Below are 27,382 nucleotides of genomic sequence, written 5' to 3'. Positions count from 1 at the left end.
ATGCCGGACGTGAAGGCCCCTCCGCCATGTGATTACCCCTCAGCGGGCTGCTCCCCCGGCCACGGCCCTGCGGGCTACACCTGCACCGCTGGTCTCACCATGGACCTGGAGCCCTGCCTCAGCCTCACCGACCTGCCCCTTCCCCAACCCCTTTCTGGCTTCAGAGGCCACAGCGTACCCCCCTACCCTCCTTACCCAGGCCAATGCCCCGTCATGCCCCGGTGTAACAGCAGTGCCCTGTTGACTAATCTTGGCCTCCGTTACTGCTCCACCAACAGTGTGCAGCACCCACCCAGGGGGCCTGACTCTAGGCTGGGGTTAGGGTCAGGGTTAGGCCTGGAGCCGGACCACGCAGGGCCCTGTGTGAACATTAACCCAGACAGCGGGACTAGACTCTATCGCAGCATGGAGAACCTGAACTGGAGTAATTCTGTGTCTGAACCAGGCCTCTACTCATCCCCCTATAGCGCCCCCCACAGGGGCAGCATGGACAGTGAGTTCATCTTCCGCTGCACTGCCACCAGCCACTGGTACGATGGGCCCCCGGTGGGGACAGGGCCCCAGGGCTACAGTCCTGAGACCCTTGCCTTCTACCCCAATGCTCGTCTGGGGGGTCTGGGGAGGAAGGAGCTGCCCCTCTTCCCCCAGTGGCTGTTCCCCGGCGTGGATGACTGGGGGGTGAACGCTACCACCACCGCCAGGAAGGGGTTAAGGGAGAAGCTCCGCCTCCAGAGTGCCCGGGCAGCGGCAGAACCCCTAAAGCCTCTTCGACCGCAGATAACCCCAGGCAGTACCCCTCCCATCCTGGGGGGGTGCTCAGAGAGGGACTCATCGTCCTACCAGGGGTACGTTGGGAAACCCCTGTGTGTCCGGCGCATCACCAGCCCTGAGGAAATCAAGAAAGAGGTTCTGAGACGCCTGCAGCTCCGCCGGCAGAACAGCACCCCAAACCTGACCCTCCACGCCTCCCCTGAGACCCCTCAGACCCCGGACATGACCAAGTCCTACACCACCGAGTCCATCTCTGTCACTGGGAGTTGTGCAGAGATAATAGCCGAACGCAAGAAACCCCCCATGGGCCGCCTGCACATCCCCACCTTTGAGGAGTTTAAGAGGATGAGGCAGAGAGAGGGAGAGGGTGGACAGACAGAGAGCCAGGGTAATGTCACTACAGTAACAGCTTCAATAGACCAACAGCCAGAGCCTGGTACTGGCAGTCAGACCCCAGAGACGGGCAGAGACTGTAAGACTCAGACAGCTCTATTGGGGCGGAGAGACTCTCAGTCTCCCACTGTGGGACTGAAGGAGGAGGAGAGGGAGAGCAGTGAGAGGATAGGCAGTGGAGAGATGGAAGAGATGGGGAGCGGGGAGGGGACAAGCAGTGGAGAGGCCAGGCAGAGTGACAGCTCCCCTGGGGCTCCCCCACCACCAGCCTGTCATCCAGACTTAAGAGTAGAGGAGAGGGTGATGGTGGTTGCGCCAGCTCCCACAGCCAGTGCTATCAACTCAGCCACTCACATCTTTACCGGACACACTCCCCAGCCAACAACCAGCATTCAGACCACAGTCTCTACCATGGCTATATGTACCGGCCCTACTCCTCGCTCTCCCCTCCAGCCCTCCAGTCAGACGCAGGGGGAGGGGACCATGGACCATACCCAGGCCCAAGTCAGTAGGCCCAGTGTGGAGCTCAGTGTGCCGGGGGCCTCCTCAGTCCCCTTCCCTCCTCCACGCAGGGAGAGTGCAGAGGGCCCCTCCAGCTGCTGCCCAGCCCTGCTCCTGGACAGGACTGACCTCTCCAGCTACGGAGCCAAGATTTACAAGATGAAGGAAGGGTTTATCGGATCAGCCCTGGACCTCATCAAGAAGAGGTTAGTAAGAAGGTGGAGTTAGGGGTAGTTGTCATGATCAATACGATCATCAATGGGCTTCAGTATTGCACAATATTGTACAATAATGAGCTGTTTATCTATCTCAGTTTGACTCGTTATCTTGCCCTACTTTGTGGAAGCTATATGCATACTCAGATGAAAGGTACAATTCTAAATGAAATGCAATATTGGACCTTAGCCATGTAAAGAAATCATTAACTAGAAAATCCATTTATTTAGTAGTTTGTCAATCTGTATAGTTTTTATTTAAGATAAACACACTTTTGACAAAAAGCTTGTTTTGAAATCTTGTAAAGCTCTTTGATGGCTAAATTGAATCTCATGGGTCCCAGCAAACATGACCCCATTGGCCCATGTGGGTATTCGGTGGGCAAGGTGGGCACGGGTTAGCCCACAACAAGCCCACATCAGAGCCCAACACGGGCTAGCCCACACCAAGCCCACACCAGCCCGACATGGGGTAGCCCACAACAAGCCCAAAACAGTCTAGCCCACACCAGCCCAACACGGGCCAGCCCACACCAAGTCCAACACAGGCTAGCCTACTCCAGCCAAACACAGGCTAGCCTACTCCAGCCAAACACAGGCTAGCCCACACCAGCCCAACACAGGCTAGCCCACCCCATCCCAACAGGGGCTAGCTCACACCAAGCCCAGCTAGAGGCGGGGGCTCATTAGAATATTTGGGAGCGTGGTTTGCACACAGTTCTTTTTGTGCAACCGTTACTGAGTTTGCTCTAACTGTTTAAGTGTTCTGTTGTGTGATGCCCAATTTTTCTTTATCTTGTACACTGCCAATGATAAAGTCTTTAAAAATACTTAAATAAGTGCATGTGATATGTGAGAAACTGAACATTTTCTCTTGTAAAAAATATACTGAACAGAAATATTAATGCAACATGCAACAATTTCAATGATTTTACTGAGTTACAGTTCGTATAAGGAAATCAGTCAATTTAAATATATTCATTAGGCCCTAATCTATGGATTTCACATGATTGGGCAGAGGTGCAGCCATGGGTGGGCCTGGGAGGGCATAAGCCCACCCACTGGGAAGCCAGGCCCAGTCAATCAGAATGAGTTTTCCCCACAAAAAAGCATTATTACAGACAGAAAGAATCCTCAGTATCATCAGCTGTCCGGGTGGCTGGTCTCAGACAATCCCACAGGTGAAGAAGCCAGATGTGGAGGTCCTGGGCTGGCGTGGTTACACGTGGTCAGCGGTTATGAGGCCAGTTGGACGTACAGCCAAATTCTCTAGAACGATGTTGGAGGCAGCTTATGGTAGAGAAATTAACAATAAATTATCTTCCAACAGTTATGGTGGACATTCCTGCAGTCAGCATGCCAATTGCACGCTCCCTCAAAACTTTAGACATCTGTGGCATTGTGTTGTGTCACCAAACTGCACATTTTACAGTGGCCTTTTATTGTCCCCAGCACAAGGTGCATCTGTGTAATGATCATGCTGTTTAATCAGCTTCCTGATATGCCACACGTGTCAGGTGGATGGATTATCTTGGCAAAGGAGAAATGCTCACTGACAGGGATGTAAACAAATTTGTGCACAAAATTGGAGAGAAATAAGCTTTTTATGCGTATGGAAAATTTCTGGGATCTTTTATTTCAGCTCATGAAACATGGGACCAACACTTTACATGTTGCGTTTATATTTTTGTTCAGTATACATGTATGATAGTAACAACTTTGTTGTCTTTCTGATACAATCTATCATGTTCCCTTAATACCTTTAAGGCTTGAAAATAATGCAATTTATGCATTGAATTAAACTGTAATAAATGTATTAAATTAATTCCTATTAAATAGAAAAAGCGCATCGTCCCAATGTGGGCAGCCGACATGGGGCCAATATTTTGGCGCGCATTGGGCTCACATCGTGCAAATGTGGGCATGTTTGCTGGGAAAAGATGGGCATATTTCAGACAAAGTGAGTGCTGCCTTCACCAGATATGGGCTGGCCACACTGGGCAAATGCCTTGGGGGCCAACGTGGAGCCAATGTTGGCAGCCTACATAGGGCCAATATTTTAGCCCGCATTGGGCCCACATCATGCTGGGGTGTGCTGTAGTGTGCTGTAGTGTTTTTCTGCAGGGGCGACATTAGTGTTAGTGTTGGTATTGATTAATCACAGTTGTTGGATCAGACAGGTTTGGCTACCAGAAGAGACTGTTGTGGCTGTGCCAGGGTCTCCCATTTCCAGTCTGACACATCATCTCCATAGCAGACCTACCTGGGTTCAAATAGGATCTGTAATCTTTCACATACTTTAAGGGTTTGTCTTCAGGCAGATGGATAGGGTATGCACTTTTGGGACTATTCCATTGTTTCCATTGCGCTTGGGTATTTCCAACAAGGACGGCTAAATACCGTTTGAACCCAGGTCTGATCCATATGCTCACAGGACAGCCAACTGATTGGCACCTCTGATTGGCAGCACCACACTTCCCCTCCTCTCACTATGGCAGCTGGTTTGGCACACTGTTTGTCACACCCTGATCTGTTTCACCTGTCGTTGTGCTTGTCTCCACCCCCTTCCAGGTGTCGCCCATCTTCCCCATTATCCCCTGGGTACTTATACCTGTGTTCTCTGTTTGTCTGTTGCCAGTTCGTCTTGTTTGTCAAGTCAACCAGTGGTTTGTTTCTCAGCTCCTGCTTTTCCCAGTCTCTCTTTTCTCGCCCTCCTGGTTTTGACCATTGCCTGTCCTGACTCTGAGCCCGCCTGCCTGACCACTCTGCCTGCCCCTGAGCCTTCCTGCCGTCTGGGGCCTTTGCCCCTACTCTGGATTACCGACCCCTGCCTGCCTTGACCTGTCTTTTTCCTGCCCCTGTTGTTGTAACAAACATTGTTACTTCAACACAGTCTGCACTTTGGTCTTACCGGAAACGTGATACTGCTTGCTAAACAGATGAAGACTTCAGTCTGGTGTGGTTTGGCAAATCAAGGAGAGATGTAAAGCCTGCTTTGGCATTCTTCATAGGCTTACAACCTGGCATCACCCAGGCCAGCACACAACATTAGACTCAGACAGGCACATGTAGCCTCAGACATGGTATAGACTTTCCCTGAGACATGGCTGTAGACTCCTATGGTATCTAACAGCCATACCCAGTGAACATTACTGGTTGAAAACACCTAATTTCATTGGCAAAAATTGTTTAAATGACATTTTCGACCAGTTTTGCTCACTGGGATAGGATTCTACAACCATGTCTCAGGACAAGATGCAATGGACTAGAGAAGAGTTATAGGACTGTACGTGTCAGTGCTGACCATGAGAGAAATGGATAGCCTTGTATTCTTCTCTCTCTCATGTCATAAATGGCTGTCTCCCTGACAGTCAAAGTCAGGGTTCTCCTCTGTGCTTGTTCCCACCCATAGATATCACTGTGTCCCTCACCTCTCTCAGAGAGTACTATAGAGGTGATGATGGATGATACAGACTGCGGACTGAACTGCATGATACCACAGAAGTTATATTATATAGGTGGTGTGTTCACCAGAAAGGAAAGCTATGTGACGTACTGTACATTCAAATATTACACTCCTCACACATGTTGGACATGGGACCAGAGGACAAGGAACCTAGGGAGGTTTAATAGTTTTTCATCCCCATGCTTAGGAATTGCTAGAATTTATGAGGTAGCTTTTACCAAGTGTATTAATACATGTATGTAGGACATTTTACTAATATACAGTATGTTCATATTCTAACACAAAATGTATTCTTAATGGGTTTTAATATGACCTCCGTTACATAGCCGTGATCTTTGTGAATATTGTAATAGTATAAAATTGGTAATTCAAAATGAATCATTTTCTATTGTTATGCGTGCACCCCAAGGGTCTAGTTTTAACGACTCTGTTTCTCTCAGCTCCATTAAACAAGTCTTGTGTTTGCGCTCGTCTGTGTCCCATACAGACTTACGATCACGATGGCTATCGAACTGTGGCTAGTCTGATGGGTTTTTCACCAGGCAATTACAATACTGGAGTTTACACCTGATGGGATGGTGGAGCAGGAATCTATTAACGGTGGGAAGTTCTAAAACAGTGCTCTTGGGTGTGCTTAGTGTGCATTAAGATGTGGTTGCTCTCGCTCTCTCCTCATGACAAATACACAGGTTAGGTTTTGGTGTGTTGTTTTTTGCCTAACATGGCCTTTAATATATAAAGACATTAACAGAGAGATTACAGAGTCACCATCCATGTTTAGAATATACAGTATGGATTCCTTATGAACAAACATGATATGGCTGGAGTGACTATATACTAATTTCAATATCACAGTGTACCGCAGGCAGAGAGAGGTGATATATCATACACAGTCCATGAGCTAATAAATGATGTTTCATGTTATTACCCCACATGAATCATCTACAGGCTGACAGGTAATATTTGGAAGGAAAGGTTTTAATGAAAGTTATTCCAGCTGGAAGGAAGGATATGCACCAGCCTCTGGTTTTATTGCCTCTTTCTGGCAATATCCCTACATCAGGGTTCCCTAATAGGCGGCCCGCATGCCAAATTCAGCCCGCAGGTGATTTTATTGGGTACACAAAAGACTGTAAAATCACCAGGAAATCATCTCAAGAGTGATTTTAATTTAGGAATCTATTCTCACAAATTTTCACACAGAGTGGCATATGTGACCATATTCCAATGTAATCAAGGTTTGAAATTTCAAATACTATATCTGTTTGGGATTCTTGAGGTCAGTTTGCACTGTACAAATTATTTGTAACTATGTTGAATGTAATTGGGGACCCCTGCCCTACATAGTGCACTACTTTTGACCAGAGCCATATAGGAATAATGTTCTATATAGGGAATAGGGTGCCATTTGGGACACATCCTTAATTATTCATTTTATGCCCATGGCACCTGCACCATCTGAAGATAAAGAGTTTGCTTTGTTGCATTTTAAAGACTTCAAAACCTTAGCAAATGCTAGTGAGTGTTGCTAGTGTGTAGGCCAGTTGGTGTGTGTGTGTGCGTGTGTGCGTGCGTGCGTGCGCCGGTGTGTGTTACTGATGGGAAGTTTGGCTCTTTTTACTGACTCTGATCTTTTCAACTCGTTCAGTCAAAAGAACGAATCCTTCGACTCATTTCATTCATTTGAGACAGTAATGCCCAGAGCACGCAGGACCCCCTACCGGCGAACGATGAACTCAAAACTCAAAACACTCATGATTCTACAAGCCTCTCGTTCACGTCATTCAACATAAAAGGCGCTGCATGTTCAAAGTACGGAGCTCATTTTGACCTCTTAATGCCTCCGGATGCTCGGCAATTGTGTCACCCCCTCCATACAGAGCCTCCGACTACATATCCAGATCAAGCATAAATTGGCTTTAAGGGGCTTATTGGAGCTGTTATTTGTAACTGAGACTTGTAAAAGAGTGCTTTAAACAATGTACATTTGTTCATTACGAGGCATACAAATACAATTATTTATTGGTACATTTGAAACAAGGTCTAGTTGTGGCCGCAACCGGACTAGATTGTGAACGACTCCTGGCGGAATGCATTGCTTGACTGCCGTGAGGGTGATTGATAAGCACAATATCAATAGCGAACTGCAGCACCCCAAACGGTTCGTTCTCGAGTTCGAGTTTGCTGAGCAGAGGTTGTGTATGTTTTGGCTCTACAAAGCTATGTCCGTCATAACATTCAATAATCAATTAACTGCATTCATTCTTGCACCATGCGATCAATTACCAGTTCTAAACATGTATTTTTCTCTCTATCCTGCCTGCAGCATGATCTATTTTGAATGCGCGCCGGAGGAGCGCATATTAAAGGCTCTGTATGGTCAATCTGAAGTTTGAAGTGGCTGTACAGTATTAACTGCGATGCGGCCTCCTCAGACGTCAGGGCTTTCATACGTATTGCGCTTAGCAGAGCAGAGCTATTGTGAAGGAAGTTGTCAAGGAAGTGAGTTCGTGTTTATATAGGATGTACCGCCCCCACCTACCGTCAACCAATCATGTCAATGTGAAGCTATACGGAGCCCTCCGCATTGTTACAACATTTGAGAGGCACACCGTGATGCGGTACAGAGCTTGATTTGGCCTCTGCGTGCCTCCAGAGACTCCACAATTGCATCACACCCTCCATGCGAAGCCTTCAACCACATTTTTGGATCAAGCATAAATTTACTCTTTTTTTAATGTATTTTTATTTTTATTAGTTCTTTTTTTTCTTTTTTTTTCTTTTCTTTTTTCCCACAAACAAACAAACAAATAAAAAAACATTGTAAAGCATAAAAACATTGAGCATGACTTCCAGACATATCCTCCAACATAGCACACAGTCAAACAGTATCTCACAAGCTACAATACTGAACTAAATGGGTTCACAAGCATAAGTAATCACCTTCCAGTCTTAGAAACATGACAAATAAAACGCATCCAGCTTCTAGAATTGTTGTTTCTACCAGTGATCCTAGCAAGTATTTGTTCATAAGATGCGACCTCCAACATTGATTCTATCCACTGTTTCAGAGTAGGAGTGGCATGAACGTTACTCTAGCTGCTGTAACCATACCAACAGTGATCAGTGCAAATTCCTCATTTGTTACATTAGGTAACTGTTCTATCGCCTAAGAGACATATTCTCAGTGAAACTGGAATTGTTAACCTCAACCATTCCTCCAGCTATTTCAAAACATCCTCCCAGAAAGGTAGCACTAATGTACATTCCCATATTGCGTGTAAAAATGTCCCAGTGTCTTTTTGGCATTTCCAATACAAAGAACTATTGGTCAGCCACATCTTATGAAGCCTTGTTGGGGTCCAATAAAACCTATGTAGTATCTTATATTGAGTAAGTTTCCCCCTGGCTTCCCTTATGTTCCTCCCTGAGCTAGACAAGATCTTCAACCAGGTATCATCCTCAATTTCACACTTAAGGTCAATTTGCCATATTTTTCTGAGGTTTTTACAGTCTTTGCTCTGCAGATGACCAAATATTGAGGAAAAAATGGCTGCTTTATGTTTGGGTAATTCCAAATACTCAGCTATTGGGTTCTTTCCTGGATTTTGTTGATAGCCGGTTAACAAACATTCTCTCTAAATATTTCCAGAAATGTCCCTTGTCTCCGACATCATATTTTTGTACCAAATCTGAGTATGACATTAAAACATCTTCATTGTACAGATCACCTATAGTATGAATTCCTTTCATTAGCCACAGCTTCCAGTACACAGACTTCTTTCCTATCCGTAGCCTAGGATTGTGCCACAATGATGAGTATCCTGGATTTAGATGTGAAATTCCACATATCTTGTGTACTGTCCTCCACACCTCTTTTGAGTGTAACAAAATTGTGTTGGGAGTTTCAACAAACCTCTCCCCTATAAGACTATGTGACAGAGTATCAATAGAGGTGAAAATATAACTTAGTTCACACTCTAATGTTATTCAATCCAAGCCAGCATCCCTTTTGCCCCAATGCTTCGCAAATGTAGCCATTTCAAATGATACATTTTACAATTTAACATATGGTAAAGCCAAGCCTCCTACATTCCTTGGTGAGCACACCTTCTTCATATTAATCCTGGGTTTTTTCCTATCCCACAAAAAGTATTTTGTTAATTTGTCATATTGTTTAAAATACCGGTCTGGAATATTCTGTTGTGACTTGACTTTAACATTAATCTGAAGACTGTTATTTATGTAATTAACTAACTATGTTTGATTGTTACCCGATTAAATGAATCATGTAACAATGAACTCATTAGGATCTGGGGCACCACGAGAGCGGTTCTTTTAAAGAGTTACCATCTCCCGAATTAAACTCTAAAAGGTCTTTATCTATCACATCTATAAACAGTTAACTTATTAATCATAACCTCGTATCATATCATCATTCTGAATAGTTGTAATCTCCTTGCAAAAACCCAAGCCTTATTTATGATTCAGTACTACACAAATCGATTTAATTATTTATTTACTAGCTAATTAAATGGGAACACAGGATAAACATACATACTCTGCACCGGTTATTGACTGGAGACAGAATACGCTGAAAAAGAGGTCCCTAGTGGAATGATAACAACATGGATACTTGTTAAAGAAGAGATGGAGAGGGAGCGAGGGACAGAGACACTTAACATTCCTCTCGTAACAAAAACACTTTCATCATTTTTCATATTACATGCTCAACTCACATCTATGTACTGGGTATACTTTCCAAGTTACAGTATTTCCTTTATAACATTTTTATGACATCATAAAATAACAAACAAAATGACATTAGTGTTCTGTAGATCGCCTTTGACCATTCCCCACGTTCTACGTTAGAAATATTGTTCCAGTATTTGCTTTTGAACGTGTTAGAGTTTCAGCGGTAAATAAAGGTCTGTTGAGACAAAGCACAGTCCTTTGGTGAATTTGGAGAGCACAGGCCTGGATCTTCTCCGTCTCTTCTCTCTTGATTTACAACAGGGCGTGAGTGTCAATCCCCACGAGTTCTATCCTCCTCCTCCTTCTGGACATCAGAACAGCGATTGCTCACCACGAACTGGCAGAAGCTTTTTTCCCTTTAACGAGTCCAACGAGCCTGACATGAACAACATACTGCTTTCCTGGGAACAGGCCCAAATCCCCGTCATGTGCGTGAAGAGAAGATGGAGAAAAATAGGACGGAGGTCAGGCTGCCTTCTGAGAATTTGAAGGTGATCAAATAAACTCCCACTGCCTTCTGTTCTACTAGCTAACATGCAATCATTGGCAAATAAAATCGATGACCTACGAGGAAGATTAAACTACCAACGGGACATTAACATCTATAATATCTTATGCATCACGGAGTCGTGGCTGAAACGACGACATTATCAACATACTGATTATATCAACAGGCTGATTATACGCTGTATTGGCAGGATAAAACAGTGGCGTCTGGTAAGACAAGGGGGGCGGACTATGTATATATGTAAACAACAGCTGGTGCACGATATCTAAGGAAGTCTCAAGGTTTTGCTCGCCGGAGGTAGAGTATCTCATGATAAGCTGTAGACCACACTATCTACCTAGAGAGTTTTCATCTGTATTTTTCGTAGCTGTCTACATACCACCACAGACCAATGCTGGCACTAAGACCGCATTCAAAGAGCTGTATTCTGCCATAAGCAAACAGGAAAACGCTCATCAGGAGCCGGCGCTCCTAGTGGCAGGGGACTTTAATGCAGGGAAACTTAAATCCATTTTTATTTCTATCAGCATGTTAAATGTACAACCAGAGGGAAGAAAACTCTAGACCACCTTTACTCCACACACAAAGACACGTACAAAGCTCTCCCTCGCCCTCCATTTGGCAAATCTGACCATAATTCTATCCTCCTGTTTCCTGCTTACAAGCAAAAATTAAAGCAGGAAGCACCAGTGACTAGATCAATAAAAAAGTGGTCAGATGAAGCAGATGCTAAGCTACAGGACTGTTTTGCTAGCACAGACTGGAATATGTTCCAGGATTCTTCCGATGGCATTGAGGAGGACACCACATCAGTCATTGGCTTCATCAATAAGTGCATCGATGATGTCATCCCCACAGTGACCGTACGTACATACCCCAACCAGAAGCCATGGATTACAGACAACATCTGCACTGAGCTAAAGCTAGAGCTGCCGCTTTCAAGGAGCGGGACTCTAACCCGGAAGCTTATAAGAAATCCCGCTATGCCCTCCGACGAACCATCAAACAGGCAAGCATCAATATAGGACTAAGATCGAATTGTACTACATCGGCTCCGACGCTCGTCGGATGTGGCAGGGATTGCGAACCATTACAGACTACAAAGGGAAGCACAGCCGAGAGCTGCCCAGTGACATGAGCATACCAGATGAGCTAAACTACTTCTATGCTTGCTTCGAGGTAAATAACAATGAAACATGCATGAGAGCACCAGCTGTTCCGGACAACTGTGTGATCACGCTCTCCGCAGCCAATGTGAGTAAGACCTTTAAACAGGTCAACATTCACCAGGCCACAGGGCCAGATGGATTACCAGTGCGTGTACTGCGAGCATGCGCTGATCAACTGGCAAGTGTCTTCACTGACATTTTCAACCTCTCCCTGTCCGATTCTATGATACCAACATTTTAGTTTGTATGACACAGAACCGAATGCAAATGAATTACTTAAAAATCATACAATGTGATTTTCTGGATTTTTGTTTTAGATTCCGTCTCTCACAGTTGAAGTGTACCTATGATAAAAAATGACAGACCTCTACATGCTTTGTAAGTAGGAAAACCTGCAAAATCGACAGTGTATCAAATACTTGTTCTCCCCACTGTATATAGTCTCGCTATTGTTATTTTACTGCTGCTCTTTAATTACTTGTTCCTTTTATTTCTTATTCTTATTCATATTTTTTAAACTGCATTGTTGGTTAAGGGCTTGTCAGTAAGCATTTCATGTGACCAATACAATTTGTTTCAATTTATTTTAATCTTGACTAGTAGTTGCTCAAAATTTAGTCCTATCACTTTCTCCAAATTTGAGCTCACCTTAATAACCAAAAATGTCATCCCAGTAGGAACCCATTTGAAATTAAATGGGGTAGTGGTTCCAGAGTAACATATGGTATTAATTGGCATTGCTTCCGACTTATTCCAATTAATTTTGTAGCCTGACATACTAGAATATGACGTAAGTAATTGTGGTACAGACTGAAGAGGATCAGAGACCAGCAGTAGAATATAATCTGCATCCATAAGCAGCTTGTGTTATTTTCCTCCTCCGTGTACACCCCTAATTTCTGGATCTGTTCTTATCATTGTCGCAATAGACTCTAAGATGATGGTTAACAGGAGAGGGGAGAGTGAGCAACCCTGCCTTGTGCCTTTAGAAAGACAAAAAAAGGAGACATAATTCCATTCGTAAGTACTGTTGCTTTAAGATTGGAATAGAGGACCCCTATCCATTTACAAAAGTCTGGTCCCAAACCAAATATTTCTAGGGTTCTTAAGAGAAAAGCCCACTATACCCTATCAAATGCCTTCTCACTATCTAAGGAGACAGCAGCGGTAGGAACTATATTTGAGCGGTTTAACCACATGAGATGTAAGAGCCTCCTCATATTATCAGTTGAGGTTCTGTTCTTAATAAATCTTACTTGGTCACTATAATATTAGGTAGTTCCTTCTCTAAGCGTATCACAACGGCCATAGTAGGAATCTTACAATCAACATTAAAAAGGCTGATAGCTCTAAAATTTCCAGGTTCTGTAGTATCTCTATCCTTTTTAGGAATCAGCGATATCAAAGCCTCATTAAAGGTGTCTGGAAGGGAGCCATTTTTAAATGCCTCCTGGTAAACCACTGTCAATACAGTAACAAGAATGTCAATATACTTTTATAATATTCTACAGGAAGGCCATCCAGACCAGGTGATTTCCTTGCTTTCATAGATAAAATGGCGGCTCTAATCTCCTCTTCTGTTATAGTATAGTGCAGGTCCTCTACCTGGCCATCTGATAATCTAGGTAATTCTATACCAGACAAAAAAGTATCCATATCTATGGGGCTCGCTGAATAGGAGGATGAATATCAATTTTCATAAAAACATTGAAACACACTGTTTATCTCTTTCAATGAGGTCTCCATCTTATTGCCCTTTATTAATGGAATTACATTAGAAATGTTCTGCATTTTTTGTTGTCTTGCTAGTAGCCTGCCTGTCTTCTCACCGCCCTCATAAAACTGGTTCTAAATCTAAACAGTGCATATTCTGCCTTTTTTTAAAACATTTCGTGCAACTGAAATTTCTATTTGCAGGCAGTTTGAAATGTGCTATCTGTGAAATGTCTTGCCAAATCCCTTTCCAGGCCACATATCTCCGATTCTAATCTTTTTACTGCTTCAGACCCTTCTCTCTTCTTTTTGAACGCATGTGCTATTATTTTCCCTCAAATAAATGCTTTAGAGTTTTCCCATACCGTGGAAACCTTTTCAGTTGACCCTATGTTGATTTCAAAAAAGGATCTAAGATCATCTGCTTGTGATTGGGTAAATACCTCATCTTGTACTAGAATGGTGTTGAGTCTAAATCTACCCTTCCTCACATTTTCGGAGTTTATATCAACATGTAACACTACTATAGCATGATCTGTGAGGGCAATGGGCCCAATCTTGCAATCAATCACATTATTAACCATGAAATTAGATATCAAGAACAAATCTATTCTGGAGTGTGTTATGACAGTGAGAGAAGAAAGTACGTTCTCTATCATTAGGATGGACTAATCTCCATATGTCTTTAAAGGCCCATATCTTCTACTAGCATATGTATTGCAAGTCTATCCTTTGGCGTGGAGTTACTTGTACATCTACTTCTATCAATCATATTGTCCATTACTTGGTTAAAGTCTCCAGCAAGGACGATCTGCCCCTCCATATTTCCCAGTACAGTTGACCTCATAATCTGGGTCCTCCTTGTTTTATGTTGCATAACACTACCTTAATCCCATTTATAAGAGCCTCAATGCAGATAAGCCTGCCAAATTCATCAGTGTTGCTTCAAAATTACAAAATTAAGTTTTTTGTTAATCAGAGTAATCACCCTTACTAATCAGAGTAATCATTTTGTTTGGAATTAAATGAGCAATAATCAGAGTAATCATTTTGTTTGGAATTAAATGAGCAATGATAAACTTCTGCAACCCAGTCTACTCTAAATTTCCGTGCCTCTATCTGTTAAATGTGATTCCTGTATGAACACAATATCTGCCTGTTTGGATTTTAAATATGTCAAAATCATTTTCCTCTTCTTGGTTACATTTACAACCATTTATATTCCAAGAGATTATGTTTACATAACCATTAGCCATATTTGCACTGAGTAGTTATAGCCTGTGAGCGTGAAGTGTCCCATTTAACACTCGTGACAACTCTAATGAACATCATTATATAACATTATATATGCTCCAGCTGTACAATAAAACAGTGTAAATAAACGTAGAAAACCAATCCCAATATAAAACAAAGCAACTAGGAATGTAACGTTGCTTCTCGATGAGTCAATCGTCACAGAACTGTCTTTGATGCTGCAAAAGATAACCTGCGGTCTCAACTCAAAATTCCTTATGGGCTGTGAGGCGCTTGAAAGGCTAAATTACTGTAGCAACACTCCCCAGAGTCCCACAAACACATAGGCTGTACCTTGTCTTGTCTTCTTTATCTGGGCTAAACACCTTGCTCCAGCAAGAATCTCTCTGCCTCCACATTGTCCTTGAAAATAATCCCTTCCAAGTAAAGAGCAGGGTCGCTGGGAATGTCAGTGTATGCCTGACCTTCTTCGCGTGTAGTTGGTTATTTGCCGTTGCAAACTTCTTCCTCTTCATTGCCAGTTCCTTGGACAGGTCCAGGAAAAAAGACAGCCGGCTGTCTTCCCACTGTACACCACCCGTTTCTTTCGCCGCTTTAAGTACCTTGTCCCGGGCTGTAGATCGTAGGAAGCGGATGAGAACCGTTCTCGGGGGCCTATTCTTGTCAGGCATGGTTAAACTACGATGGGTTTGTTCAATTTCGAACTTCGGGCCTGTCATCAAATCCTTCTGCGATGATTTTCTGAGTTAGAGAGGAAGGCTTCAGACAGGGACACCACAGAGTTGTGTAACTACCAATTAAGTGGACAAATTATGCAAATTCACAGAGTAGATGTTATTCTACATGACAGACCAGAGATAGATGGCAGTACAGCAGGTTAAATGAGGCTAGAGAGACAGGGTTTGTGGAATAGTGTAGGGCCGTGATGTGAGATAACAAGACAAAGCAAATGCACCACGGATGGGCAACTGGCGGCCTGCGGCCCCCCTTTTGTAGACCAATAATAACATAGAAATATAATTTTTTTTAAATGGAGGGGACTCAGTCGGGGTCTCAACATTCTGTTTAGAATTAGAATAATAGATTACACAAGGCGCAATTTAGAAATGTGGTTATGCATCAGCAGTCAATCAATTGGCACGTCAGCAAATATTTTTTAGATTGGTAAATTAGGCTAGCTACAGTGCCTTCGGAAAGTTTTCAGACCCCTTGACTTTTTCCAAATTTTGTTACGTTACAGCCTTATTCTAAAATGGATTAAATAAAAACGCAATCTACACACAATACCCCATAATGACAAAGCGAAAACAGGTTTTTAGGTTTGTTTGCAAAACAGAAATACCTAATTTACATAAGTATTCAGTAAACCCTTTGTTATGAGAGTCGATATTGAGCTCAGGTGCATCCTGTTTCAATTGATCATCCTTGAGATGTTTATATTACTTGATTGTCCCTGAGAACACAGTGGCCTACATCATTCTTAAATGGAAGAAGTTTTGAACCACTCTTCCTAGAGCTGGCCTCCTGGCCAAACTGAGCAATTGGGGGAGAAGGGCCTTGGTCAGGGAGGTGACCAAGAACCCGATGGTCACTCTGACAGAGCTCCAGAGTTCCTCTGTGGAGATGGGAGAACCTTCCGGAAGGACAACCATCTCTGCAGCACTCCACCATCAGGCCTTCATGGTAGAGTGACCAGACTGACTCACTCCTCACATGACAGCTTGCTTGGAGTTTGCCAAAAGGCACCTAAAGACTCTCAGACCATGAGAAACAAGATTCTCTGGTCTGATGAAACCAAGATTGAACTCTTTGGACTGAATGCCAAGCGTCACGTCTGGAGGAATCCTGGCACCTTCCTTCGGTGAAGCATGGTGGTGGCAGCATCATGCTGTGGGGATATTTTTCAGTGGCAGGGACTGGGAGACTATTCAGGATCTAAGCAAAGATGAACGGAGCAAAGTACAGAGAGATCCTTAATGAAAACCTGCTCCAGAGCGCTCAGGACCTGAGACTGGGGCGAAGGTTCACCTTCCAACAGGACAACGACCCTAAGCACACAGCCAAGACAACGCAGGAGTGGCATTGGGACAAGTTTCTGAATGTCCTTGAGTGTCCCAGCCAGAGCCCGGACTTGAACCCGATCGAACATCCCTGGAGAGACCTGAAAACACCTGTGCAGCAACGCTCCCCGTCCAACCTGACAGAGCTTGAGAGGATCTGCAGAGATGAATGGGAGAAACTCCCCAAATACATGTGTGCCAGGATTGTAGCGTCATACCCAAGAAGACTCGAGGCTGGAATCGCTGCCAAAGGTGCTTCAACAAAGTACTAAGTAAAGGGTCTGAATACTTAATTAAATGCGATACATTAAATGCGATTCCTTTTTTAAATATATATATATATATATAAATTAGCAAAACTGTCTAAAATTCTGTTTTTGCTATGTCATTATGGGCTATTGTGTGTAGATTGATGATAAATAAATAAAACATTTATAAAAACGATTTAATTATTTTAAAATATGGCTGTAACGTAACAAAATGTGGAAAAAGTCAAGGTCTGAATACTTTCCGAAGGCATTGTATCTAAACTTGTAGTAAGCATGTTCGAATTACCGACCGGCCTGGGGCCCATTGATCATCAGTTATCATATTAAAAACTGCAAACATTTCTCTCCACCCCATGGCAAAATGTGTAGAATTGCAGCAAACTTGCTTAAAACGGCAACATTTTCTCTACGCCCTGTGGGAAAATGTGTAGAATTGCAAGGAATTAACTTTAAAACATATTTTTTTCCCTCTTCACTGTCACGAGGGGGGCCGCTAAAATGTTTTGCTTGCAAGGAGTGGAGTGGGTATGAATGTGGGTACGCAGACCCACGAGCCACTGCGGCCCCTCATGAGTTCCGTCAAAATTGCCCATCCCTGAAATACACAAACATGATGTAAATAATGACTTTCACACCGATGATTGACGGAAATGAATAAAATGTAGAATATTGCAAATTGCTAGGGTACAGTTTACATCCCTGGCCAAATAGCTAGGCTATTTTCTTGCCAGGAGAGATACATTTAAATGGAGCTTTGGGAAGGATATTGTGATTTTTCTTCTCCGTTGTCTGTATAGTGCAGTCAATCACAATGTGACGTGAACGGACACCATGATTGTGGCAGGCAGACTGATCTGTTCTAATGTTCATTCAGCAGCTAGCTCATACTGTCTGTGTGTGTGTGCATGTGTGCGTATGTGTGTATCCATGCCCACATACATGCATGTCTATGTGGAGAGAGCTCAGGAGCAGGCAATGTCCCTGGGTGCGCACACACACGGCTGACACATGCTCGGAGCATGGCTGGTCGGCACACAAAGGAACCAGAGGCAGATGTGTGATGCATGTAGAGTGATGGGAGGCAGCATCTTGCCATCCTGCCCTGTGGTCCAGGAGTTCAGGTGTTAATGGGAATTGATGCGCCAAGAGCCCCTCTGCTGGCGAGAGAAGAAGGAGAGGAGGGGGAGAGGTCCCTGGAGGGGTGGAGAGGAGGAGGAAGGAGGGGGAGAGAGGGAAGGGAGGAGGTCTGATGAAACTGAATGATTTGGATGGTGGGAGGAGAGGAGAGAGGTGCCAGGAATCATAATTCTATCCTCTGCCATTCTGCCGTCTCTAACACCCCTCATCTTTTCCCCTCACTCCCTCTTTCTTTCTCTCTATCCTTTCTCTCTCTCTCCTCTCTTTTTTCCCTATTCCCCCCCTGTCTTTCTCTGTCTCCAGCTGCAGTGCAGAGATTGCAGCGGCGGAGGCCCCCGTCAGGCTGTCAGGTGACCAGGACGAAAGCACTGACATCACCGCTCCCCCACCGGACTGTCACTCCTCTGCTGTTTCCATGACAACCACGACGGCCTGCGGAGCGGAGTCTTGCGACAAGCCTGTAGCAGGAGGAGCAGGAGGAGAGGAACTAGCTGCAGAATGTGTAAGGAGAATCTCTCTCTCTCTCTCACACTCACTCACTCACTCACTCACTCACTCACTCACTCACTCACTCACTCACTCACTCACTCACTCACTCACTCACTCAACATGCTGGGGATAGCAGTGGGCTGAAGCACGCACACAGACAGGGGAATGTGAGGATGGTTAGGGAAGAACAGAACAGAGGGATTGCGTATCCAGGCAGGCAGGCGGACTACACACACACACACACACACACACACACACACACACACACACACACACACACACACACACACACACACACACACACACACACATTCACAGCCAGGCAGGCAGGCAGAGGTATGTGATGAGCCCCTGACAACTGCAGGCATGCAGGCATGCAGCTCCAGCCTCAGTCTCAGCGTCTTCCTCCCAGCTCAGCTCAGCTCTGCATCTGCCTGGGAACAGGAGTCAGCAGTGAGGGAGGATTGAAGAGCAGGTTCATGGTGGTAACTAACTGGGCTTCTTCATCTAATCTTTGTGCTGTGCTGCTCTGCTGGCTTGGCTGTCTGTCTGGTCCTCTCTGTGTGAAACAACGCAGCTACCCAGACGCTAGCCGTCCGTCAGTAGCTGTCGGTGCATTGTGTTAATTTCTGCTATAATCCGAGCATCACGTTTTAGCCTCTGCTGGGGTTGAGGTTACAGCAGCAGCATCGATAGCCAGGGTCGTTGGGTTTATGGCCGTCATGTATTTTGTATGAGGAAGGATGCTATAGGTGAGAACGAATGCTAACGTTGTATATGCCACCATTGCTTTTTGCTCATAGTCATTGTTGCTGTTGCATGCACTGTTTATTAAATGCATGGAGAATGGCTGTGCATGTTTCCAGCAATGGCCAACCGCAATTCATTAGTACCTGCATCGAACTGCGTCATTAATTGTTCTGTGCGATACTAGAGCCTTAGCTATGTGTCTTATTTCCCATCCTCGTTTTGTTTGAATATGAAAACTTACCCCAATGCCCTTTTATCCACAGCAATGTTGTTTATCATGTAATGGTCTGCAGCTATCTGTTGTTTATCATGTAATGGTCTGCAGCTATCTGTTGTTTATCATGTAATGGTCTGCAGCTATCTGTTGTTTATCATGTAATGGTCTGCAGCTATCTGTTGTTTATCATGTAATGGTCTGCAGCTATCTGTTGTTTATCATGTAATGGTCTGCAGCTATCTGTTGTTTATCATGTAATGGTCTGCAGCTATCTGTTGTTTATCATGTAATGGTCTGCAGCTATCTGTTGTTTATCATGTAATGGTCTGCAGCTATCTGTTGTTTATCATGTAATGGTCTGCAGCTATCTGTTGTTTATCATGTAATGGTCTGCAGCTATCTGTTGTTTATCATGTAATGGTCTGCAGCTATCTGTTGTTTATCATGTAATGGTCTGCAGCTATCTGTTGTTTATCATGTAATGGTCTGCAGCTATCTGTTGTTTATCATGTAATGGTCTGCAGCTATCTGTTGTTTATCATGTAATGGTCTGCAGCTATCTGTTGTTTATCATGTAATGGTCTGCAGCTATCTGTTGTTTATCATGTAATGGTCTGCAGCTATCTGTTGTTTATCATGTAATGGTCTGCAGCTATCTGTTGTTTATCATGTAATGGTCTGCAGCTATCTGTTGTTTATCATGTAATGGTCTGCAGCTATCTGTTGTTTATCATGTAATGGTCTGCAGCTATCTGTTGTTTATCATGTAATGGTCTGCAGCTATCTGTTGTTTATCATGTAATGGTCTGCAGCTATCTGTTGTTTATCATGTAATGGTCTGCAGCTATCTGTTGTTTATCATGTAATGGTCTGCAGCTATCTGTTGTTTATCAAGTAATGGTCTGCAGCTATCTGTTGTTTATCATGTAATGGTCTGCAGCTATCTGTTGTTTATCATGTAATGGTCTGCAGCTATCTGTTGTTTATCATGTAATGGTCTGCAGCTATCTGTTGTTTATCATGTAATGGTCTGCAGCTATCTGTTGTTTATCATGTAATGGTCTGCAGCTATCTGTTGTTTATCATGTAATGGTCTGCAGCTATCTGTTGTTTATCAAGCTGATGCCAGGAACCACAGAATCTAGACATTAGCAGTTTGGGGGCCAATCAATGATGATCTGTCAATCAATGAGCTGCTATCACTCAATGCTGTCAATCGCCTAATGATGCTGAATGTGCGTCTGTAGAGAGTTGAGGGGTCAGGGGTGAGGGTTCAGCGGTTACGAGTCAGTCTGATGACATTTCACCTGATCCATAGTTCCATAATGAAGCCCACCATGAATAATTTGACAGACACCAACGCAATCCACCCAATCCATTCTTGAACAGCACCTAGCATTGGTGCCATTGTGTCAGGCTGTTATGTGTTGTTGGGAAATTCCATTGTTTATCTAAAAAGGATAGACTTGTCCTGTTGTCTCTGCTATTTTGGATATTTTCTACAACCTCAAAGGTTTCCCTTGCATTCTTATTCCCTGGAATTCCTATTCCATTCCATTCCAAGGCGTCCCAAGTAATTCCGTGAAGGAAACAGATACAGATATGTGCCCTTGGTCGGTCGGTCGGTCAGTCTGTCTGTCGGTCTGTCCGTCTGTCCGTCTGTCCGTCTGTCCGTCTGTCGGTCTGTCCGTCTGTCCGTCTGTTGGTCTGTCTGTCGGTCTGAGTACATGCAACATTGAGCGCCTCTCAGAGTCAAAGCTGTCATGTTTAAAGTACAGTCTGTGTCTCAGGATATTAAACACCATTTCATTTGTCAAACCAACCAGGTTCAGAATGGATTAATATCTGTTGCAATTCAGCCCATGATGGCACCATTAACAGGGGCTATGCTACAGAGAATGCTCTCTCAGGCCCCCGAGTGTATGATACAGTGAACCCACTTCCTATAGCCTCTCACATGATGCTTACATCTCTCTCTCTGTCTCCCTCTCTCTATCAACACTGACCATGCCTCTTTCAGCCAATAGCAGATGACATGTACAGTTGATTGACTGGTGTGTTTCTCCAATCAGCTTAACTCTGGCCTGGGCTGCAGGCGCTCCAGCTCAGACGCAGCCTATGAGCCGGCCGAGTCGGTGAGGGCCCAGCGCGAGTGCCGCCTCCGGCCCCACTACAGCGACCCCATGCCGGCAGATGCCACCAAGCGCAAACAGCTGGAGATGAAGATCGCTGCAGCTGCATGCCTCCACAGCCAGCGTCGGGACAGGGACAGTGGTGAGTGGAGCTACATATCAAACATCCCTGTTCAGCCCATATCAAGCATCCCTGTCTAACCCATATCAAACATCCCTGTTCAGCCCATATCAAGCATCCCTGTCTAACCCATATCAAACATCCCTGTTCAGCCCATATCAAGCATCCCTGTTCAGCCCATATCAAGCATCCCTGTCTAACCCATATCAAACATCCCTGTTCAGCCCATATCAAACATCCCTGTCTAACCCATATCAAACATCCCTGTTCAGCCCATATCAAGCATCCTTGTTCAGCCCATATCAAGCATCCCTGTCTAACCCATATGAAGCATCCCTGTTCAGCCCATTTCAAACATCCCTGTCTAGCACACATCAAACATCCCTGTTCAGCCCATATCAAGCATCCTTGTTCAGCCCATATCAAACATCCCTGTCTAACCCATATCAAACATCCCTGTTCAGCCCATATCAAGCATCCCTGTTCAGCCCATATCAAGCATCCCTGTCTAACCCATATCAAACATCCCTGTTCAGCCCATATCAAACATCCCTGTCTAACCCATATCAAACATCCCTGTTCAGCCCATATCAAGCATCCTTGTTCAGCCCATATCAAGCATCCCTGTCTAACCCATATGAAGCATCCCTGTTCAGCCCATTTCAAACATCCCTGTCTAGCACACATCAAACATCCCTGTTCAGCCCATATCAAGCATCCTTGTTCAGCCCATATCAAACATCCCTGTCTAACCCATATCAAACATCCCTGTTCAGCCCATATCAAGCATCCTTGTTCAGCCCATATCAAGCATCCCTGTCTAACCCATATGAAGCATCCCTGTTCAGCCCATATCAAACATCCCTGTCTAACCCATATCAAACATCCCTGTTCAGCCCATATCAAGCATCCCTGTCTAACCCATATGAAGCATCCCTGTTCAGCTCACATCAAACATCCCTGTCTAGCACACATCAAACATCCCTGTCTAGCACACATCAAACATCCTTGTCTAGCACACATCAATCCCTGTCTAGCACACATCAAACATCCCTGTCTAGCACACATCAAACATCCCTGTCTAGCACACATCAAACATCCCTGTCTAGCACACATCAAACATCCCTGTCTAGCACACATCAAACATCCCTGTCTAGCACACATCAAACATCCCTGTCTAGCACATATCAAACATCCCTGTCTAGCACACATCAAACATCCCTGTCTAGCACATATCAAACATCCCTGTCTAGCACATATCAAATCAACAGTCCAACTTCATCATAATCACACATTATCCTCAGTCTTTATCCAATAGTCTTTCCTAACACAAGCCTCTCTTCGTGTGTTAATTCCTCTGACAACGCACCATTCCACAAAATTACCCACACAAGTCATCACACACATCCTTCTCATCCTACTTACCGTTTGGGCAGTCTTCTCAGCGGCTTTGTCTGGCATGGAGCCCATGTTGTACAGTCTAACAATGAGCCGGGTTAAGAAACCAAAACCCACATGAACCCAACCTCAGGCTGCCCAAACGCCCAAACAGTTTCACTGCCACAAACGTTATTGTTCTTGGCTATGACCTCACTTACTCTCCCTAAAGTGCTGGCCTCAGCTTTACATTATGGACCTCAACACTGCAGTGTGACTGTCTTTCTGCTATTGAAATATTCTGAATCACTGGGCTCATATTTAGAGCCTCGGCCCCCCTCTCTGTTTCCCTCAGATTGTGTTCAGGGCAGCCAGCTGAATCACTGTAAAGGAGCTAGCTATCGGATTGTGATTTTAGATGGCAATCTTCAGAGACCCTTACACTAACTTACCCTGACATTTTAAGATTGGGCCTGTTTTGAAGAGTAGGAGCCTACAAGTATTGTCTCTTCAGGATAGGGCTGCTGTGCTGAGTTATATAACAACATATTCTCAGAATGTTTGTGACCTTTCACTCCTCAATTCCCTTATTGCTAACAGGAATTCAGCTAAAAATTAGTTTATTTTAGAAAATCTGTTTCCAAGTATTCCCACAAATAAAAAGAGGTTTGTGATCTTGTCTCAATGTAATCAAGGTATGAAATTATTGTTATTTTCAAATACAATCTCTTTTTGGGGAGGCAGGTAGCCTAGTGGTTAGAGCGTTGGGCCAGTAACTGAAAGGTTGCTGGATTGAATCCCTGAGCTGACAAGGTAAAAATCTGTCTTTCTGCCCCTGAACAAGGCAGTTAGCCCACTGCTCCCACTGTTCCCCGGTAGCCCATCATTGTAAATAATAATTTGTTCTTAACTGACTTGCCTAGTTAAATAAAATAAAAACTTGTATTCAATTTGCAGTGTATAAATTATTATAATTATGTTCCAACAAAAATTGGTCCGCGGCTGAATCTAGTTGCCTACCCCTGCTATATAGTAATGTTGACCTTATACTACTGACATTATTGTCAGAACAAGGGTCAAGCCTTAGAGGTAAGCGGATGGTGTGGGGGTAAGATTGTTTTTTACATATCTGACCATGTTATTCATTTATATAATTTTGCGTTACAACAATGTGGGATTGATTGGAGACAGGGAGGCCTCCTGTACACTTGTTAACAATGACTTGTGACTTGAATCTAGCCCATAGACATATTGTGTGTTTATAAACATTAGTTGGTCTAACCTGTGTTCCTTTCTGTGCATGTGTGTCCCATAGCACCTGCCTCGGTGCGGGTGCGCTCTGAGCCCCGCGGTGAGGAGCGTCTTGGGGTTCTGGGCGTGACAAGGGCTGGGCATAACCGCTGGAGCACCGTGAGCAGCCTCAGTGCCGACAGCGGCGTGGTGGGCCTGTGTGACGACCGCGACGATGACGAAGATACCCGGAGAGTACACAGCAGCGGAGGGGCAGAGGTAGAACGGGTGGACAGCGGGATTGGACCCTGCCTGGCTCGCGGCTGGAAGAGACCCTCTAACTCCCTTCGGGCCTGGGAGGCCCAAAGACCCTGCCCAGACTGTGGCCAGAGAGATGGGCACGGGGTGGCCCGGACGGACGGGGAGGGCACCGGTATGTGTGAGCGCTGCTCCAAGCTGAGGACAGAGAGGAAGGAAGCCATCTTGGAGTTCCTGAACACAGAGTCAAGCTACGGGGAGGACCTGAGGATCATCAAGGAGGAGTTCTACTGTCCCATGCAGAGTGCCGGGCTGCTGACCTCAGAACAGCTGACTGTGGTGTTCAGCAACGTTCAGGAGCTCATAGACGTCAACGAACGCTTCACTGAACATCTGCAGGACAGCATCGATCAGGCCTTTGACCAGGTGAGGTGACACTTTCCAACCTAGAGCACCAGTCAGCTCAACAAATGTTTAATATGATGCCAATCTCATAGGCAGCAAATCCTTGCATTCATGGCTCTGATTTTGAGTTGTGGTTACACAGTGATCAATGGAATCATTGTCATTGTTGTTGTTCCCTTTCAGGGAGATGAGGACCTCCTAACAGTGTGCATTGGAGAGATTTTCCTGGAGTTTGTCAACATGCTGCCAGCCTTCCAGACATACTGCCTGCAGCAGTCCACTTCTGTCAACATGCTCAACACCTTGGAGAAGGAGAAGGAACTGCTCAGGTAAAGACTGTATAAAATAGCACTTCAAAGACAAATAAGGGAACTTTGGTTTTTATTTTTCCTAATTCAAGATCAAGACGAAGATAAAATGTACACAAAATGTATTGTTTAGGAATTCTCTGCGCTCTTGCCCTCTTCTGTGCTCTGAGTACTGGAACAGTAACTTTGAACCCTAAGTTCCCACTGCGCAGTGTTATTCTTAATGGAAGAGACGGAAGGTTATGATTAATTCATAACTGGTCCTATTTTGAGAACAGTGCTGAAGTCATAACTTTTTTTAGACCCAGCCAACTACATCACATCTCACCCATAATGACTCAGCCTGCCTTGTCTTCCCACTGGGCACAAACGTCTGTTCAACGTCTAGCTTTGATTTACTTATGGTTGAGTTGTCAACTAATGTGAAATCAACACAAAATGTCACCATGTCATTGGATTTAGATTAAAAGTTGGGTGAAAAAAATATGAAATGATGTGGAAACAACGTTGATTCAACCAGTTTTTGCCCAGTGGGTTGTGATTCCCACTTCTCTCAAATTTAGAATTAGGTCTGAGAACCTCTGGCCTACAATCGCAATTAAACAGTATGCTAATATAATTTTTTGTCTTTCTTTCTCTCTCTCCCTCCCTCGCTCTTTCTCCCTACCTTCTATCTCTCTTTCTCTCACTTTCTCTTTCTCTCTCCCTCCCTCCCGCTCACTCTCGCTCCTCGCCTCCCAGGATCTTCCTGGATGTCTCCCAGAATGACAATACAGCCCTGCGGCGTATGAACCTGCGGTCATTCCTCATGGCTCCCCTCCAGAGGGTCACCAAGTACCCCCTCCTGCTGAGCCGCATCAGCAAGGCCACCACAGAGTGCCACCCGGACCACGCCCGCCTCCGAGAGGCCAAGAGCCGCGTGGAGTCACACCTGGAGCACATCAACATGAAGACCAAGCAGGAAGGAACACTCACCTGGTCTCTGCGTTCCTTTCGCCGCGACAGCCGCAAGAACCGCGAGGTCATCAACATTGAGATGCGGGAGATGTCCATGAAGACGGTGGGATGGGCCAGGGAGAACACACGCTTCGTCATGGAAGGGCCCCTGCAGCTCTCCCAGCCCGCAGACGGACAGTGGGTAAAGAAGGGCAGTAAAGGCCTCAAGTTCCAGAACGTTCAGAGCCTGCTGATGGTGCGTACACAGCGGCCTGGGGAGGGGCTGTCTCCGACAGACGGCGGGGCTAAGGTGGAGCAGCAGGAGCACGGTGTCTGGGATGGTGTGCTGGTGCTCATCAAAGACAAGAGCAGCGGCAAGTTCACTGTGCTCAGGGAGCCCATCCGCCTGGCCAACTGTGTGGTGTCGGCCGACCCTGACTGTGAGGACACCTTTGAGGTGCTGGATATACGGAAGGAGGCCTTTGTTTTCAGGGCATCTGACAAATCCCGCACGCAGCAGTGGTTCCGGCAGATCAAGAGGTATACCCGTGACCTGGGACCGTGGAGGAAGAGGCGTAACGCGCTCCCCAATATCATGATAAACACAAACCAGGGCAGGTCCTGAGACCGAACCCTGAGGAACACCGTTTTACTCTTTGGCTGGATACCAGTGTAAATAGATGTACTACTCCTGCAAAAACAACTGACCATGCTTCTGGTGGAGCAATTGTTTCTGAAGTTTTAGGATGGGGTTTGTCTGAGGCTTGTGAGCTTCCATGTTATGATGAGGATAACACTTTTTTCTAAGAAGAACTACAAGTGCACCATATTGTAACGAAGCGTATGAAGATACTGTATACACTGAACAAAAATATAAAAGCAACGTGCTACAATTTCAAAGATTTTACAGTTCATATAAGAAAATCAGTCAATTTAAATAAATGCATT

At 44.8% G+C, this 27,382-nt stretch overlaps 1 protein-coding gene across 1 annotated transcript; it reads left to right on the top strand.

Annotated features, from left to right (window-relative positions):
* Positions 1-27,059, top strand: LOC120057813. The gene is made up of 6 exons (XM_039006277.1): positions 1-1,871; positions 18,515-18,713; positions 21,740-21,941; positions 24,613-25,211; positions 25,374-25,519; positions 26,240-27,059. The coding sequence occupies exons 1-6, from the start codon at positions 1-3 to the stop codon at positions 27,057-27,059; spliced, it is 3,837 nt and encodes a 1,278-aa protein (XP_038862205.1).
* The last annotated feature ends 323 nt before the right edge of the window (positions 27,060-27,382 follow it).

Source organism: Salvelinus namaycush, chromosome 13 (genome assembly GCF_016432855.1).
Source record: "Salvelinus namaycush isolate Seneca chromosome 13, SaNama_1.0, whole genome shotgun sequence".
NCBI lineage: Eukaryota > Metazoa > Chordata > Actinopteri > Salmoniformes > Salmonidae > Salvelinus > Salvelinus namaycush.
This window is presented reverse-complemented; position numbering and strand designations above follow the sequence as displayed.